Source organism: Papio anubis, chromosome 10 (genome assembly GCF_008728515.1).
Source record: "Papio anubis isolate 15944 chromosome 10, Panubis1.0, whole genome shotgun sequence".
In the NCBI taxonomy this organism is placed as follows: domain Eukaryota; kingdom Metazoa; phylum Chordata; class Mammalia; order Primates; family Cercopithecidae; genus Papio; species Papio anubis.
Window position 1 is genome coordinate 123041935 of NC_044985.1, and position 17089 is coordinate 123059023.

At 55.4% G+C, this 17089-nt stretch overlaps 1 protein-coding gene across 20 annotated transcripts in view; it reads right to left on the reverse strand.

Annotated features, from left to right (window-relative positions):
• The window catches only part of HDAC4 (histone deacetylase 4), a 298215-nt gene that overhangs the window by 24374 nt on the left and 256752 nt on the right, over positions 1-17089 (reverse strand). For all 20 annotated transcript variants that reach the window (XR_004176678.1, XM_031651658.1, XM_031651660.1 and 17 more), the window contains 4 exons: positions 14609-14664; positions 11556-11643; positions 9483-9602; positions 8491-8588 (listed from right to left, as the gene is read on the reverse strand). Coding sequence is in view for 19 of the 20 variants with exons in the window: in XM_031651658.1 (XP_031507518.1) it covers positions 8491-8588; positions 9483-9602; positions 11556-11643; positions 14609-14664 (362 nt within the window). In the remaining variant the exon portion in view is untranslated. The remainder of the gene's footprint in view (positions 1-8490; positions 8589-9482; positions 9603-11555; positions 11644-14608; positions 14665-17089) is intronic.

Below are 17089 nucleotides of genomic sequence, written 5' to 3' on the forward strand. Positions count from 1 at the left end.
GCCCAGGGTCCCTTCCCACCACCAAGGACCTTCCAGAAACATCATGGCAGAGGGCAGCAGGGCTGGCCCTAAAACTTTTTCATTCAGCTTTTATTACAAAATGAAATCCCCCACTAATGTCAGTGAAAGTATCAACTTTGACCGGAAGAAACAAAAATGATGAAAATTCAATGTGACCCCTTTTCAGGGATGACCGCAGAGCAGAATGTTGTTGAAAAGTTCCTCTGATTTCTGATGGTGGAGGTGACACAACCCCCAAGGGCTTAAACACCAGGTGAAGATCCCGCAGGTTACTCTCTAGAGGGCCAGGGGTCATGATTACCGTCAGGGACACTAAGGCAGCGGGAGGGCCCATCTCAATGTCGGGGGCACGAGGTGCCTGATCCTGGTGCCCCGCGTCCCACGACCGAGCTCAGACAGAAGAGTGATGCGCAGGACTGTGTGGCTTCGGCCTGCTCAAGTCAGTGCTGACAAACTCTGCCCTCCAAACACGCATCAAATCCACACCTAGGCAGTTTGCCCACCAAGAAACTCACTCCTGGAACTCAGATGGGAGTCACAGGAGACCCTGGGTGGCTTCTGAGCAGTCTACTTCTGTTCTTTCTTCTGAAGAGACCCAGTCCACACAATTTCCCCTAGAACTGCCTCTGCAGCAGCTGTAGAAAGTGCTTTCCGAGGACACAGGAACTGTGCCCCGAGGGCCATCGTTAGGGGCCGAAGAAACAATGTGTGAATCTAGACTGGGGGCAGCAAGCTTCCTGCCATGGGTCAGACAGGAGGCACCTGACCTCAGTCGGTGGGCCATACGGTCTCCGCCGGGACCACGTGACGCGGCCCTTGTGGTGTCCAAGACACAACAGACAGTGCGTCGGTGTGCGAGCGTCGCTGTGTCCTGATAACATCGTACCAAGAGCACAGGCGGCAGGACTAGGCCCACCAGCTGGAGTTGCCCGAACCTCTGCTCTGGTCCTGTCCACACAACTTCCGTAACATTCTTCCATGCGCGATTCCATTCCCAGACTGAGAGGTTTCTTCTCACCTACCCAGACCTCACCACAAAGCACGGCGATTTCGCAAACATGGTGTACGACACAGGAAACACGGCGCTGGCCTCAGAGTGGGCGTGGAGTTGGTGTCTGGCACTCCCGCCGCAGGGCTGGGAGGGGAGAAATCAGTCTAGTCAGTGGTGGGATGGAGAGAATGCCTTGGAATCCAGGAGTCCTGTGACTCTTGCCAGACCCAGGGCCCTGCCCGGGACGCTGGAAGGCACTGGCCCCACAGTCCTTTCTGACCGACATTCCGAGGCTTCCTCCACGGCTCTGACCAACCTGACCAACGGGCAGCAGGACTCAGGGGGGCCGCCCTCTGCTTTCAACTGTCCACATCATCCCAAGGAGACTGGCTTCTAATTATTTTAATAAAGTTCTTGTCATAAAACCTTTTTCTTTGGACAGAAAAACACATTTCCAGCCATGCTTTTGGTGTAGACGTTTTTCAATGAAAACCACGGACGTTTCGTGCAGGTGCCACGTCCTTCGCGAAGCACTCTGGCTGCTGCTTTGCAGCAAGCGCACGTGGAGGGCTTTACTTCCCCGCTTTTAAGTGCTGCGGAGCCATTTTACTTCTAATCCCCGTCCAAAAAGAAGTCCTGTGAAAATCACCGTTAAATGACGTTCAGACCAAGAGAGTCTCTGGTGTCTAGGCTTGGTGTGTGGCGTTGCCTCAGAGCCAATCAAAACAAAATGTGAAAGATGAACCCAGGCTCACGGGCACTGGCACGTCGGCCACGCGTGAGGCTGCATGGGGCACAGTCGGATGCACATGCCCACGCTTATTTTCGTTTTCCTGGGCTTAGCACCCTCTAGGCTGTGATCCCAAGCACTTGCTAGACAAAAGAAGGTCAGAATGTGAGGTGCAGGAGTGCAGCTTCAGCATCTGTTTGTGGAAAGACTAAGAAATGTCCCTTCTCCTCCATGGGACGTGACTTCTTTGCCTGTAAAAAGGAAGCTGAGCACGGCGCTCCCTGTGTCTTCGGGGCTGTGCTGCGCCCTCCGTGACCCTCCTACAGGAGGAAGCTGAAGGAATGTCCCTGTTTAACAGATGCTGCAAAAAATGGGAAACTGGACTCACATTTTATTCCCAGAATTAAACTTTTAATAAACAACTCAGTCTCGGCTGGGCGCGGTGGCTCACGCCTGTAGTCCCAGCACTTTGGGAGGCTGAGGCAGGTGGATCACGAGGTCAGGAGATCGAGACCATCCTGGCTGACACGGTGAAACCCCGTCTCTACTAAAAATACAAAAAACTAGCCGGGCGTGGTGGCGGCGCCTGTAGTCCCAGCTCCTCGGGAGGCTGAGGCAGGAGAATGGCGTGAACCCGGGAGGCGGAGCTTGCAGTGAGCCGAGATCACACCACTGCACTGCAGCCTGGGCGACAGAGCCAGACTCCGTCTCAAAAAAAAAGAACTCAGTCTCTAAAACAATCACGCTGAGGTATCTGCCGCTGGCCTCTCAGGCCATCACTTTATGGAGAGTATTTCCATTTCCATGAGGTCACTCCCGGCCTCAGGGGCCACCTGAGGGCAGACAGGGGCGGGCTTGAAGTTTCCCGAGGCGGCAGGCCCACTGACCACGGGCTCAAGAGGCAGGAGAAATGGGTGGAAAGAGGGGATCTTTAGAGAAGGTTGGCAAATGCCTGTAAGGTGCACCCCCGGGGCCGGCAAGCCCAGGGAAGCCACGACTGTGGTGCCCAGAGGATGCCTATGCCCATGAGGCACGTACAGAGGGGAGCGTGGTGCTAAGGGGAGAGGGCAGCTTCTCTGTGTGGTGGCCTCTGCATTTAGGGAGGTCCCGTGTGAAGCCATGGGGTGCTACGAATCGCCTTCCCACGGCCTCAGTGTGGCTTCTCCGGCGCCTTCGTTACCGACACAGCACTGCACCCTTCGCTCAGTCATCAGCCAACCTGCACCTGCAGGCTGAAGACGACGTCTCCCCTCGGCTTCCTGGGGAACAGAGCTGGGTCGGGACAGCAGTAGCAGGCGGGTGCCGGCCACTCTCCTCGGCTTCCCAAGGGGACAGAGCTGGGTCATGACAGCAGGCGGGTGCCGGCCACTCCCCTTGGCTTCCCGGGAAACAGGGTTGGGCTGGCATAGCAGTAGTAGGCAGGTGCGGCCACTCTCCTCGGCTTCCCAGTGGGACAGAGCTGGGTTGGGACAGCAGGCGGGTGCAGCTACTCTCCTCAGCTTCCCAGGGGGACACAGCTGGGTTGGGACAGCAGGCGGGTGTTGGCCACTCCCCTTGGCTTCCCAGGGGAACAGAGCTGGATTGGGACAGCAGGCGGGGTGCTGGCCATTCTCCTCAGCTTCCTGAGGAACACAGCTGGGCTGGGAAGGCAGGCGGGGTGCCAGCCACTCTCCTCAGCTTCCTGAGGAACAGAGCTGGGCCAGGACAGCAGGCGGGGTGCCGGCCACTCTCCTCAGCTTCCCGGGGAACAGAGCTGGGCTGGGACAGCAGGCGGGGTGCTGGCCATTCTGCTTCCTTGCAGGGCCATCGCTCGAGCAGCCTCCCAGCTGCGCTCTGTGCAAGGGGCTATGTCACGGGGCATGTCTAGCTCTAAACCACCGCATACCATCAAATTACGGCCTGTACATACCATCCTCAAAAGCCACAACGGCATCTAAATGCAACATTTCACTTAACAGCTGGGTTTCAACATCTGGAAAGAAATGACCTTCCAGTTCATTCCCCCACTAGGACCCTATACAACACTCACCACACCCTCCGTCAACACAAGCCTCAGAGCAAACCGAGCTTATGGGGCCAACAGGCTGCAGCCCTGCGGCCACCCACAGCCGGCACCCCTCTGGGGACTCTGTGGGAACTGGGCTCAGGGCTGGCACACCATGCTGGAGTCTCTGGCTGCCTTTCTGCCCCCAATAAATGCCCTGGCGCATCGTCCATACAAACTGGCCCTCGCTGGCTCTCCCCACGAAGGGGCCTCCGGGGGAGATGCTCCCAGCCGCTTTCTCACCTCTTCCTGAAAAGCAAAAGCGACCCCACTCAACCCTCATCCACCCCCACCCAGAACGAACCTTCTCCCGCTGGGTCTCTGCCCAGCACCCGTCAGCCTCCTCCAAGCCAGCACCTTGAGACCTCGCCACGTGCCCTCTCCGCCAAAATTAGCTGTTACTCCCCTCGATCCCATCTCACTTCAGTCTCTTTGAGATGGCCCTACGTCTCCAGCCTGTGGCCCTGTCATGATCTCTGTTGCTGTTTTCTGGGCTTGTCCACTGGTGCCCAGCTTCTACCCTGGCCTGCTGTTTGCCAGGTCCAAGTCTGTCACTTAAGCTGCCACAAGATGGGCCTGGCCAACATGCAGAGCTGGCCGTGACGCTTCATTCCAGTCAGAGGCCCTGACAGAGCCCCCGCCATCAGGACCAAGCCTGGCTCTGTGGATGGGCGGGTTTGCGCCATCGGGCTCTGTTCCCTCAGGAAGGCCCTTCTCCCGTAATGTCCCGTGCCAGGCTCGTTCCTCCAGGACTCAGCCGGGGGCGTGCCTCCTCCAGAAACTTCCTGGGCCCCCCAGGTGGGCAGGTCCCCTGCGGTCTTACCGGGCCTGCCTAGAGTTTGTCCTCCCGGTCCCCTGCTACTCTCCAGGGCAGGCACTGTGCTGACTCACTGTTCCATCTCACAGGGCCGGCCCCGCAGGCACAGCGAAGGCTGGGTCAGGACGAGCTCTCTCAGCTCCAAGGCTGTACCTTGTATGCTTTTGCTTCTTTGTGCTTCTCAGATAAATTTCTACATAGGAAAATACTTGGATGCATTTAAGAGACAAAATTGCTTTTAGAAAAGAACGTGGCACGGTCTGTATGAAACCTCTTCATAGCCTTGATTTCCTTAGGCAAGGAACCCAGGGACCAGCGTGGTGAGTGCAGTGGGTGCCACTCGGCAATGGTGAAAACAGCAGTCGTTAGGTGCTGTGACTCCTAAAACACACCTGTCTACAAAAGGCAGCAACACAGCAACACAGCTTATGGAAGGAACAAACACTGAGAGCCTCGGCCTTCCCGTCTCACTTGAAAAGTTGGAGAAAGTGAAACGGCTTTGCCCAGTTGCTCAATTTCAAGACTACTGCCAGTTTGTTAGGATATTACAGGAACTGCTTGAGAAGATCCAGTTTCAGAGACTTCTCTGATAAATGTCGTAATATCACAGTGGAATCTAAGCTACGAAGCACGAGCATCTGGATGTGGCGCTCATCCCTGACAGAAGAGTCCCCCGTGTCCCCGCACACAGGTGAGGGAGGGGATACGGAGCTCTGTCACCATCGCCATCCTCTCCCTACACGCCCCCCCCGTGTCCCCGCACACAGGTGAGGGAGGGGATATGGAGCTCCGTCACCATTGTCATCCTCTCCCTACACGCCCCCCCCGTGTCCCCGCGCACAGGTGAGGGAGGGGATACAGAGCTCCGTCACCATCGTCCTCTCCCTACACGCCCCCCCCGCGTCCCCGCACACAGGTGAGGGAGGGGATACGGAGCTCCGTCACCATCGTCATCCTCTCCCTACACGCCCCTCCCCCGGCGGCTCCGACTTTACTCAGCAACTTCAAAGCCACGTCTGGCACTGGGACTGGTTTGAATTAAGATTCCGTTTTCTCCTGTGAGTCTCTGGGCCTGAGGAGAAAGTGCCGGCTGCTTCTGGATTTCATTAGGGGCAATTTTCTTATCTTTTCTTTGTCTTAGGCTTGATCCCCTGAAAACGCAACGTGGCAGGCAATGGGTCTGAATAACAAGGTGCTGCCTGGAAGGCATGCATTGTCCCCGGGGGCCCCGGCGGGGGAGAGGAGCAGAAGAAAGGGTAGAACCAATCTCTGACCCTTCTTCCCCATCATCGGATGCCCAGGGAACCATAAATTGTAAACTTCAAAGTGCTATTTTACATTAAAATCAATAAAAAAAAAACCCTGAAACAATTTTCCTTTTCAAAGACGCTATTTAAGCTTTAAAAAGTTCACTTGATAAGGTATTATCATGTACACACTTGGCAGGAGATTAAAGCACATGTCAAGAGCAACTCAGAAAGGCACGTTCATCCTAAAGGCTGGCCAGGCCGGCTGGGGCCTGGGGAGGGGAAGTGACCCTGAGGGCAGATGCCCATTGCTGCTTTGGGCCTGGGCTTGCCCACCAGCAGGGATGCCATGGGGTAAGGGTTTCACCCCAGGATCCAAGAGCCGAAGGCACCACTGAGAAATGCCCATGGGGTGAGGGTGGTCCATCAAAACCGGGCCTGGGACCACTGACCGGAAAGAAGGCACCACCTCCTTTCTCTCTGCAAACCAGGAAACCCTGCCTTCTCTCTCTGCACGGGAATTTGGCCACAGTGGGCCCTGGGTTCCCCGGGTGGCGCCAGTGTTCACTCAGGCAGGAAGTCGACCAGGCAGCATCTATACCTGTCATGGTGGCCAGAGACTTTACTTTCAGAGAAGCCTCCGAGGGAGCCCAGTTCTCTGGGGCGACAACCAAGCGAGGGGCAGCGGGAGCGCATTCCATGAGCAGACGGCGACACGCCCACGCCAGGGGTCCGATTTCATATGAGCTCATTTTCAGATGTGGCACACATTGGGGGAAGTCCTTCTCTTTTAAATTAGGCAGGACAACTGTCAACATTACATTAAATCTTGATCAAGAGTAAGAAGAGACATCAAAATCCAACCGATGAGATCGGGAAAAAGTGGTCAGGTACAGATCAGAGCAGGTCTGCTGAGGCGCTCCTGAATTCCCTCCTGCACAGCCCGGGCTCACCGCTGGAGCAGCTGAGCAGCTTGGGCGCCGTCAGGCGGGGTCTGTTCCTTCTAGGAGACACTGAGTGCCTGGGGAGGGGGCCCACATGTCCTGGGCCAGGCCTGTATGTCACCAGATCTCAACAACCTTTCCAAGGGGAGCAATGGACCCCAGTTAGAGAAGAATAGCAGACACTGAGAGAGGCCTCGTGACTTATTCACCATCTCCAGAAAGCATGTGGCAGAGTCCACACAAAACGTTTACAGATGTATCCTTGTGTAGGGCCTCACCTGCCAGAGACGTGCACACACAGTTGCACACAAAGACATGGGCATGCAAAGACACACAAGCACACATGTGTATACTCATACACAGACGTGCACACACAGATATACACACAAAAAGACATGTGCATGCGAAGACACACAGGCACACGGGTGTATACTCATACCTAGATGTGCACACAGAGATATACACACACAGATACATGCATGCAAAGACACACAAGCACATGGGTGTGTACTCAGAGATGTGCACACACACATGCATACCTGCATGCACACAGACATGCATCCACACCCACACAGATGTGTGTAATGTACATAGGCATGGACACACACCTGAAGACATGTGCATGGCTACAGATGCCCGCACAAGCATGGAGAAACATGCACACAGATGAACACCCACCCACCCACCCACACACACACGCAGGTGGACACGCACATATGCAGACATGCACTCACATCCATACAGACACACACGCACACACGTCACAAAGACACACCTGCACACATGTGGTTTATATGTACGTAAATCAGGACAAAGCCAGGGAGTTAGAGAAAGAGAAAAACGCTGAAGACTGTATGGGGCTTTGATGCCACATGGACAGTGTCTTCTAACAGAGGCACCATCTGTCAGGTTCAGCCACACTAATACAACCCTTCTCCCCACGTGGCTCTGGGAAGCGATGCAGGCCGGGGGCTGCTCCCCCGGAGCCCGTCACTGCACCGCGGCAGGCGAAGCCGCCATTTTAAAACGAGGACAAGAAAACCTGTGCTGCTCAGCAGCCCGTTCTGGGTCACAGGAATGACTCCAGTCTGGCCTAGATCAACGGAGAAGCAACCACTTGATGACAAAAGCAAACACTGCGCCTTTAAACAGCTCCCTGAGGCTAAATTCTGAAGGCTCAGAGTCCCACGAAGGAAGTGGGAGGAAGGGCGACAACTGCCTCTTGATATTTAGGAATAAACAAGAAATACTTATTTCCATTGGACATCGCATCACAAGAGGTTTGCGGAAGAAGAATGAGGAGATCATGAGACCCTGAAGATCTTCGCCTTCGTTTCTCATGAACACACTCCACTCTGCACAGAAGTCCCTGCCACCGTCTCCATCACTCTCACCATCGGGACCTAGAGTGGGCTCCTGCCACCGTCTCCATCACTCTCACCATCGGGACCTGGAGTGGGCTCCTGGTTTTACTTCATGCACAGAAGGGAGCACTAAGAGCCGATGGTAAGAAGACAGTCTCCAAGATTCCACGCTTGGCACTGAAGAATGAACTGAGACAGCCCCAACAGCCCCTGCAGCCCCGTTCAGCCACAGACCAGTTTCAGACACGCTCATCTCCAACAAGTGCTTCCCGGAGTGTGTGCACAGAGGAAAAGCTGCTATTTCAGGTGTCACGTGAAGCCAGGAGACTCACCTGAAGGCCGCCAAGTACTCAGCATCTCCCATGGGAGGGTCCAGGCCGCCAGTGAAAGCCATGTTGACGTTGAAACCCACGCCGGGCCCTGTGCCCACCTGTTGCCACAAGGAGAGAAACACACGTCACAGACCCTGAGCAGGACCTGTCTGACAGGAACGCCTGACACAGGTGGCACCGGGATGGGCTCAGCCTTGGTGGGCCTCTGGGGAGAGCCCACGTGTCCCGATCTCCTGCTGCATATTCATTAAAACGTGCGTGAAGGAGTCCCCCACTCACACCGGTGCACTGACATCAACAAGGGGGCCCTTTTCCTGGCTGCTGAGGGCTCTCGCTGACCCTGCCCTCGGCACACCAAGGCCCCGTACTGACATTTCTGTGGACCCGCCGCCCTGTGTCGTGTGCCGTATGTGACATCGGGGAATCAGACCTGGGTCTCTCTGGGCAGAAAGTGTCTCTGATGAGCCTGTCATTTTCTATTTCCTCTAAAAAAATAAGATCCAGAGGCAGACGGAGCGTCTTGCCTGGATGAAAGCCCTGCTGTTGGGGCCTCTGTTCAGAGTGGGCAGGCTCTGAAGGGGGACCTGGGGCGTTGTCAAGGAGCCGCTGGGCCTGCCGTTCCTGGGGCCGCCACGCATCCCTGCGCCGGGCAAAGGACAGTGGACAGAGCCCCTTGCCGGAGGGTGTCCTGTGGAAGACAGTGGGCTGGGCCCTGCCTGGAGGAAAATGGGCACCGCTCACCTCTTCCTTCACAAACACCTCGGTCTGCCTGGATGGGAACCAGAAACAATATCCAGCCTCTCACTTGTACTTTAGACCAAACACAGGCCACCTGTGCACAGCGGCGCAACGCACGCTGACGTCTGACTGAAGTTACTGTCTGGGCTTACGCGAGCGTGAAGGCCTCACTCGCTGCTGCCAGGCAGCTGTGGACCGTCTGCCCTGTGCCCCCACAGCGGCTCCCTGCAGCCCCCCTTACACACCCCACCTACCTCGTCAGGAGCCCCGCTGCCCGGGAAGAAGTTCCCATCGTCGTAGCGGTGGAGGGACACGTACAGGACGCTGGGGTCGCTGTAGAAAGCCTGCTGGGTCCCGTTTCCATGGTGCACGTCCTGAAAGAGCAGGAACAGCCAACTCAGGGCTGAGACGGGTCCTGGAGCGTGGCCTCCCCTCAGGGCCGTCTCCCACCCCAGCTGTGCTTAGTGAACAACGGCTCCTGCTCAGGAATGACATTACCCTCCAGCTGGGCCGCACCCAGCGGACGCGAGTCTGGGGCTGTTTGGGTCAGGGCTATGTGGTGCAGGGTTGCAGGGGTTCTAAGGCCCAGTGTTCGCATCTGCAGCACTGTTTCCCTCGCCCTGAGAGCCTTGGCACAATCCTGACTCCAGCAGCGGAGGGGCTGGAGTTCAGCCGGGCCTGGAGGCCACCATTTCCCAAACGAAGCCATCTGATCAATTTCCTGCACCTGCTGTGTCTCTGACAAGTGAGCAATTTCCTCAGCCTCTGTCGGGAAGGAGGTCACCGGCTGTGGCCTGCGCGCTTGCAGGCACACGGGAGGTGCCAATCCCATGCCAGGCAGGGGGTTTGGCAGGAGACAAGTCCCAGGTGTCTGTGAGTGACAGGCACACACAGTACGGGGTCCAGGCCCCTGTGCCCAAATGGCAAGCACCGTTTCTTAATCACAAAACCCACAGGTCAAATGCACCAGAGGGCAACACAAGAGGCAGCCTGGGGCTTTACTGACCATGGCTCTTCTGCCCTGGGCCACACGGCAGGTGGTCACCAGGATGGGCGGGCGAGGGGGTGGCCCTGCTGAGAACAGCTGTGTGCCTGAGAAGAGAGCAGGCAGCCCTGATGTCCCCAGCGCGAGAGCTTGCTGCTCCGTTATCTGTGCTCATCACAGTAAAAGTGGAAGGGCAGCCACAGGTGAGGAGCGATGGAACAGGTGCCTTCGGTCCCACAGAGTAGGTAATCACCATGAAAATGCACACGGAGGCTTTCCCGACACGCAGCTTCCCACTGAGATGCCCCTGTCCGCGTGGTGTGTACATGGGCAACATCACAGCTCAGCGTGCAGGGAGCACACCACACAGGGTCTACACAGCCTGTCTGCGTGCCCTAGCGCTTCACTCTGTGTTGGGGACGGGTCCCCGGTCTTTAGCCGTCAGCAGCCTCACATTGCTCTCTTCTTGGGCACTCCTACCGGCTCCCTCAGGAGGATCTGAGGGAGGGCTCCCGGCTCGCAGGTCCTTGGGTGTGGAGGACCCGCTGCTCTGCCGCATCCCCTGACCTGCCTCTCCGAAAGCGCACGGCCGGCTGGGGGCTGTCTGGCCGTCCTGGCTGCGCCACATTGTTTCTTTACCCAAACTCAGAAGGACTTTTCCAATTCAAATCATAACCATACCTGACAGGCCCTGCTTTTCTCCTTAAAATTATGAAACAAATCATAAATACCAAAGAGAACACTAAATATGTATATATCTGGCTTTAAAAAGAGTAGTAAGATGAACACCTTGAACATTAATTTCCGGTATAAGAATGAGTATACCTATTCGTGGAATGTAGATTCAGACACCATATAGCATTATTTAAAAAGAGATGACTCTTTTGGGGCAGTGGCAGCCCCCATTCCAGCAGGACCAGGTGCCCACACAGCAGCAGGAAGGCACGGGTTTCACTGCGGTGACTGAGAGGAGAGTGCCGCCTTCGGCCAGGTCAGGGCCCTCCCAGGCTCCCAGGCCACACACAAAGTCGATGTGGACACAGCCTCCTCCCCAACGCCTGCCTTCCAAGAAGATCTCGCCAAGGGTGGCCCTGGCTGCTGCCCTCACCCACAGGCACATTTCTGGACACGCCAGGACCCCATTTGCCGGGGTCGGCTGATGGAAGCTATAGAATGACTTGTAGCAGGTTTGGGGCTTTAATTCTCCGCATCTTTGAGACCGTTTCCAGAAACCTAAGCTTCCCAAATCCAAGAGCCCCCCTCCTCTCTCCACATGCTGCTGTCTGGTCGGGGAGGACACAGCAGCAACCTGAGCCGTGCTTGAGGCGGCGGCTCTGCTTACCCAGTCCACGATGAGGATCTTGCTCACGCTCAACCTCTGCTGCAGAAGCTTGGCTGCCACGGCCACGGAGTTGAAGTAGCAAAAGCCCCTGTGGGAGAGAACCGATGCTGGAGACAAAGCACAGGTGGGCGGTGGCCAGTTTTTTCACAACCCGCCAGAGCGCCACTCGGGGTCCGCGCAGACCTAAGAGGTCTCTGTGAGTGCACAGCTCCTGAATATGCCGCAGGGAACCTCCAGTGATGCCGGAGAATCGGTTAACAGAGAGACACATACACATCCCCCCACACACACACACACGGGCTCCCAAACAAGCCACTGGGGAATCTTAGCTGCTGCCATAGGGTAGGTTAACCGACATGGACATGCACACACCCCACACAGACACACACCCCACAGACATACACACCCCACACAGACACACACCCCACACAGAGACACACACATATCATGCAACACGCCCTACACACATACATGCCCCACAGATACACCCATACACCACACACACACCCCACCACAGACACACACCCCACACAGACACACATCCCACAGAGACACACACACACACATCATGCAACACGCCCTACACACATACATGCCCCACAGATACACCCATACACCACAGACACCCCACACAGACACACACCCCACACAGACACACACCCCACAGAGACACACACATATCATGCAACACACATACATGCGCCACAGATACACCCATACACCACAGACACACACCCCACACAGACACACACACCCCACACAGACACACATCCCACAGAGACACACACACATCATGCAACACGCCCTACACACATACATGCCCCACAGATACACCCATACACCACACACACCCCACACAGACACACACTCCACACAGACACACACCCCACACAGATACACACCCCACACAGAGACACACACACCCCACACACACACTCCACAAAAACACACCCCACACAGATACCCCACACAGACACACACACCCCACACAGACACACACCCCACACAGACACACACACCCCACAGACACACACCCCCCACACACACACACTCCACAAAACACACACCCCACACAGACACACACCCCACAGACACACACACCCCACACAGACACACACATACCATGCAACACGCCCTACACACATACATGCCCCACAGATACGCCCATACACCACAGACACACACCTCACAAAACACATACACCCATACACCACAGACACCCCACACAGACACACACCCCACACAGACACACACCCCACACACACATGCAGATACACATGAACATCCCACACAGAAACACACACATACAGAAACCACAGATACATACAAGCACACACATACATATACACATAAGCATATACATATCACACATATCCACAGTTCCATACAGACACACACACACACACACACACTCTCCTGCTTGGAGGTCCGCCATGCTCCTCTGGTAGGGAAGCCTATTTCGCATGTGACCAGCATGTCCCTCATCTTTGCCCAGAACCCTTCCTCTCAGGAGCTGCCGCCCCGGCACACGGACACGGCACACGGACACGGCAGCTGCTCATCTCAGTTGCTTACTGCTGACCTTTCTATATTCCAATACGCAAATTACCCTTAATTTTAGAGACTCTTACTCAAGAGACCGAGAAAACAAGCTATGGAAGTGACTCAAATAACAATGAAAACCTTCTCAATCTCCATTTCCCTTTGTCTGAATGGCCACAGACACGGAGAAACACTCGTCGTTTTGTTTTCGGAATCTGGGCTGGCATGGGGAAGCGCACACACCCCGGAACATCCTAGATGCTGGGCTCCTGCAGCGGCTCACAGGGAGCACAGCGAAGAGCTGCAACCTAAGATAACTCGTTTGTCTCCTCTGAGGTTTATTATTCGGAATATCCAACGACTCAGGTTCAAATTAGAAAAGAAACTTCAGAGAAGTGAAACGAACACGAAGCCTGGTGCCCAAGTGACATGTTCTGGGACGTGGAGCAACCACGTGGTTTTCAGGTAAAGCCACAAAGGTTCCAACAAGCGTCCCTCCCTGGAGGTTACAATCTCCTCTCTGTACATGAAGGAGATTCTGCTCTATCATGTGGATCTGACTCTCTCACCTCCTGATGTGAAACAGGGCACTGCTGGCCCCTCCGCTGACGCCCGACTTCCCGGGGTGGCAGGGAGGCCCTTTCCTGGGCCCCTGCGGTTCCGTCTCGCTCTGACTGCTTCCTGGCCACGCCCTGATAATGAACTTGTATCTGCACTTGTTCTTGGTTGCCCATCTGACAAACTGCTGCTCAAATTCTCCAAGGCAGAGCCCCACGCCACCGTCTCCTCACCAAAGCTGGCAAGATCAGGCACCCCTTCTCCATCTCCAGAGCATGGGAGCCGCTCTTCCTAGCACCAACCCTCCTCACTAGAGTGGCTACCGTCCCACGAGACAGCATGCTCTTTGACGGGATAGCTCACTCATTTACCACCCACGCCGCAAGGCACTCCACACACAGCTGCCGGTCTGCCCTGCCACTGGCTCTGCACACACAGGGATGGGTCGCCACTCTGCCCAGATCCTCAGCTGTGTGGGACTGTCAGCAGTCTCTGAAAGACCCGAAACAGCACCTGGATAGCTGCCTGCATGGACATGGCTCTGCGACTTGCTGCGTCGGTACCAGGCGGTCAGCAGGCAGTTAAAGGCCATGCGCAAAATGACCTGAGTCCTCTAGACAACAAGGGCTGCAGTGACTGACTTGAGGGGGAGTGGTGTTTCCTCTCCCAAGTGTTGACAACTACTCAACCACCAGAGGCTTCTCTGGACTAACCTCCACACACCCTTTCCCATCCTTTCCTCTGATCTGTCTCCGTCACGACCAAGCAGTGATGCTCACAGACCTCGGCATCTGCACTCGACACCCAGGAGCTGAAGCCGGCATGCGGCATATCTTGGGTGGTCAGCAAACGGCAGCCCAGCTCCCCGAGGTCACTCAGGCACCCACCCAGCCCTAAGGGAGGGAAGGGAGACCCGGATTCCCTTGCAGTGCACAGCTGCGGTGTGTACTCACATGGGTGTGCTCTCCTCCGCGTGGTGTCCAGGGGGGCGGACCACAGCAAAGCCATTCTGCAGGTGACACCAGACAGCCGGGAGAGAGTGACAAAAGACACGCTTTGTAGCCATGGGAAAATGGTGGCACACTCAACTTTTAGCAGAGTTGGGCTACATGGGAGGACAGTTTCTCGCTGCACCCTGGCCACAATGATGGGGAGAGGATGCAGGGCCAGTGATGAGCCTTTCCGAGATACCTGGGCCCTTTTCCTACAGAGGTCTGGGGGCTACTAATTGTTCCCCCGAAATGCAGTCACTGGGATAACGGGTGGGTGCCCTGCCCCACTCTCAGCTCTGTCGGTGAGGCGTGGTGCCCTCGGCGCAGGGGTTGGGGTGAGGTGGAAGGGGTGCGCTCGCTCCCCATTGGCTCGGGACCAGGACCCGCTAGGTGGCCACTGGAGGAAGACGAAGCAGAAGGGGCCCCACGCAGGGACTTGGCCGCGGGGCAGAGGCTTTGTGCCCCAGCTTGGCCTTCATGTGACTGCCTCTGTCCTTACTGTGCTTCAGCTCCCAGGACGGCGGGCAAGTGGGCAGCCCACAAAGCAGCTCCTCTCAGGCTGGGCAGAAAAGCTGTCCTCTGCCCCGTCACTTCTGCGTCAAAAATCCATCTGCAAACCACTCTGTAGCTGCCGCCATAAAAATGGATTACAGTCCTCTCTTGGTCTCAGCAGCAACAGGACATTGTGTGGTCAAGGTCTGTAACAGAGCCTCAAAAGTGCCGGCCAACCATGAGTGACCAGGCCGTGGGCGGGGTGAGCCGGACGCCGCAGGGACCAGGCCCAGGACGGCGCGAGGGCAGCCAGTGAGGTGCAGGCAAAAATGCTCTCAAGAGGCCCTGGTCTCCCTGCGTTTCTGCACTCAGTGCTTCCATGTGCAGGCTGCAGACCCCTGCAGTCCCAACCCCTGCTGAGGGTCTGTAGTCGGCATAGACCCGAGGCTCTATGTACTCTTTTCACTGCCCTGACACCTGTGCAGGTGCTGCTGAAGCACCGGAGGGTAGATGGCGGGCAGGGAACAGCACGAGGGCGTGTGTGTGTGTGAGCAGCTTCTCTTAACAATGTGCTCGATGAAGCAGTATTCAGACATTTTATTAGATCTCCGCCCTCAAACACGTCCTTTTAACATCCCGAGTAGAGAGACGGGAAGGAAGTGTGAGAAAATTTGAGCTTTCAAGTGAAAATTACAAGTTTGGAACGCATGGCTCTGCCTCTGTAAGCCTGCCGGCTCTCCCACTACTTACAAGACGGATGGGAGTGATATTAATGGTTTCAAAAATTAATGACTTTTTGATACTGTAGGAGTCAGAATACGGAAGATCCGTGTAACTCCATGAAGTTAAATTTCCAAATGACCAATGCATGGTGCTACCAACCACCCATGAACGAGGGATTGATCTGACCTCCAAGAAGGGCTAATGGTTCGGTTAAACAAGACGGAGGAGGAGGTGGCCATGATTTGAGTTCAGACCCACGCTGCAGCTAATTTTCAAGACACTACCACTTGTTGAATTTCTGGTATACTGTCAAAGAATACCCACAATTAGAATACCTCTGAAAAGTCTATTAAAATCCTCCCATTTCCAATTACGTATCTGTGTGGGGCCAGGATTCCTTCATGTACTTCGACATGGCCCAAGAATGATGCCAGGCAGGTGTGAGAACCCGGTTGCTGTCCACAGGGCCAGATGTTAGTGCTATTTTTATTTTTTTTATTACTTTTAAATTTTTTTTTTTTTTTTAATTTTTTGAGACAGAGTTTCGCTCTGTCACCCAGGCTGGAGTGCAATGGCGCAACTTGGCTCACTGCAATCTCCACCTCCCAGGTTCAAGCGATTCGCTGGCCTCAGCCTCCCAAGTAGCTGAGATTACAGGCACCCGCCACCATGCCCAGCTAATTTTTGTATTTTCAGTAGAGATGGAGTTTCGCCATGTTGGCCAGGCTGCTCTTGAACTCCTGACCTCAGGTGATCCCCCCGCCTTGGCCTCCCAAAGTGTTGGGATTACAGGCATGAGCTGCCGTGCCCGGTCGCTATTTTTAAATTAATAAACATTTTGAAAATTTCTCAGTTGTAATCTCTAATGCAGTCAATATTGCGGATATAATTCATGTAAACAGAAGTTCTTTGGAGCTTCTGTTTATTTTATTTTTTTTGAGACGGAGTCTCGCTCTGTCGCCCATGCTGGAGTGCAGTGGCGTGATCTCCACTCACTGCAAGCTCCGCCTCCCGGGTTCACCCCATTCTCCTGCCTCAGCTTCCGGAGTAATGGAGACTACAGGTGCCCGCCACCATGCAGGGCGAATTTTTTGTATTTTTAGTAGAGATGGGGTTTCACCATGTTAGCCAGGATGGTCTTGATCTCCTGACCTCGTGATCTGCCCGCCTCGGCCTCCCAAAGTGCTGGGATTACAGGCGTGAGCCACCACACCCAGCCATATATAT